Source organism: Chrysemys picta, unplaced genomic scaffold (assembly GCF_011386835.1).
Source record: "Chrysemys picta bellii isolate R12L10 unplaced genomic scaffold, ASM1138683v2 scaf2863, whole genome shotgun sequence".
NCBI lineage: Eukaryota > Metazoa > Chordata > Testudines > Emydidae > Chrysemys > Chrysemys picta.
The window spans coordinates 1-2,086 of record NW_027055565.1 but is presented as its reverse complement, the minus strand read 5'-3'; the positions used below and the strand labels follow the sequence as shown (position 1 = coordinate 2,086).

At 40.6% G+C, this 2,086-nt stretch overlaps 1 protein-coding gene across 1 annotated transcript; it reads left to right on the top strand.

Annotated features, from left to right (window-relative positions):
* The first annotated feature begins 334 nt into the window (after positions 1–334).
* On the top strand, positions 335–1,327 carry LOC103307356 (olfactory receptor 10A4-like). Its single transcript, XM_008178073.2, has one exon. It carries the CDS (start codon positions 335–337, stop codon positions 1,325–1,327), a length of 993 nt encoding a protein of 330 aa, XP_008176295.2.
* Positions 1,328–2,086: the final 759 nt, after the last annotated feature.

The window sequence follows — 2,086 nt, the reverse complement described above, 5'->3', positions numbered from 1 at the left end:
CATGTGAGTAGTCCTCACTTTTGTGACTTCTAACTGCAGTGGGAATACTTGCATTCATATAACAATTCTCATGATTAAGAGCCGAATGAGATCAGCATTTGCCCTCATTTGAGAAATCTTATTTGGTAAATGTGGCTAAAGAATAACATTCTCAGAGGAGAAAGAAAGAAAGAAAGAAAGAAAGAAAGAAAGAAAGAAAGAAAGAAAGAAAGAAAGAAAGAAAGAAAGAAAGAAAGAGATCCCTTTTTGCTTTTTTATGTAGACTGAAAAAAATGTGTTCGAAGAGGAAAAATAGAACCTCAGATTCAGTCTCTTTCTTTGTCACCCCATACAGATGATCTATTCTGAGAGCAACCCAGGAGAGAACCAGACCATCTCTGATGTATTCATCCTGGTGGGGTTTTCAAACCTTGACAAGCTGCAAATCGTTCTGTTTCTGGTGCTTCTGGTCACCTACCTGTTAGCCCTGATGGGGAACTTGCTTGTTATCCTCCTTATAAAGCTAAACCCCTCACTCCACACCCCCATGTATTTCTTCCTGGTGAACCTGTCATTCTTGGAAATCTGCTACACCACCAGTGTGGTCCCTCAGTTGCTGATTCACCTCCTGGTGGAGCAAAAGACCATCACCATTGCGGGCTGCGCTGCCCAGATGTATGTCATCACCATCATGGGCCTGACGGAATGCTGCCTCCTAGCAGTCATGGCGTATGACCGTTACGTGGCCATATGTCACCCCTTGAGCTACAAAACTATCATGAGTGGCCGGGCGTGTGCACATCTTGTGGGTGCTTCATGGATCATTGGCATCTCAGTGGAAGTAGCTCAGATCACTTGGATCTTCAGCCTGCCCTTCTGTGGCTCCAACCGCATCCACCACTACTTCTGTGATATCCTACCAGTGTTGAGGATGGCATGCACGGATACATCCAAAAATGAGATTATGGTCTTCACTGTGTCAGTTCTGTTAATCATAGGCCCTTTTTTATTGATAATCCTGTCTTACATCTGCATTATTTCCACCATCTTCATGCTGCCATCGGTGGAGGGAAGGAATAAAGCCTTCTCCACCTGCTCCTCCCACCTCATGGTGGTGACTTTGTTCTATGGAATGGCTCTTATCACTTACCTGGGGCTCAAGTCTAGCTTCACCCTGGAGAGTGATCAAATGCTTTCACTCATGAACACAATTGTGGGACCAGTGTTGAACCCCATAATATACACTCTGAGGAACAAAGACGTGAAGAGAGCCTTTAGAAAAACAGTAGAGAAGAGCATCTTTTCACACAACCAGAGAAAACAGGGAATGAAAGATAGAGTTAATTAAAATAGGGGGAATGAGGAAAATTCATAAACAATTTGTTGAATTACTCCTGATGACCCTCATTTTTTTAATTGAAATTTTGCCATTTGAAAAACTTTGACCTCTTGTAAACCTGTCGGGAAAATGGGAAAAGAAACTCATAAATGTTTTAAATATTTAAATTTTGATGAAAATTTGATAGAACCTATTAACAGGATTTAAACTTCACTGAAAAATCAAATGAGAAAATGTAGTCCAAGTAGTGTCTTGATTTTATATCTTCAAAATGTGAAATGTCAAATCAAAAAATAAGCTCAAAATGAGAAATATTTCATGAAACACTGACCTTGGTTTGTGCAATTTTAACAATTTTCATCAAAATTTTAATACTTGAAAAATTCCAACCTGCTCTACAGAAAAGTATATTTAGGCTTCTCCTTTTCCTGGGTTGGATTTTTTTGGCCTGTCTCTTGATTGCATTTCCCCAGTGCTCCCTCTGGTCTAATTTTAAATAACATTCCTCAACACTTATGAATGGCTTCCTATGTTACACTCTGATGGATCTTTCAATGCCTAACATGATCAGGTCAAACAACAACTCGAGGAGCTGGCTACTGACTTCTATGGCATTTTGCACAGGTTCAGAGCCTATGCTAGCAGATCATGGTGCATACCATAGATTCATTGATTAAAAGGCCATGGGGAACCATTCTGATCATCTAGTTTGACATCCTGCTTAACGCAGGGCAGAGAATTTCAACCTGGTGATTCCTGAGTCAGAGA

Bases quoted from the DNA above. Each gene is read 5' to 3' on its own strand.
- LOC103307356 (XM_008178073.2), top strand. From the start codon at position 335: ATGATCTATTCTGAGAGCAACCCAGGAGAGAACCAGACCATCTCTGAT.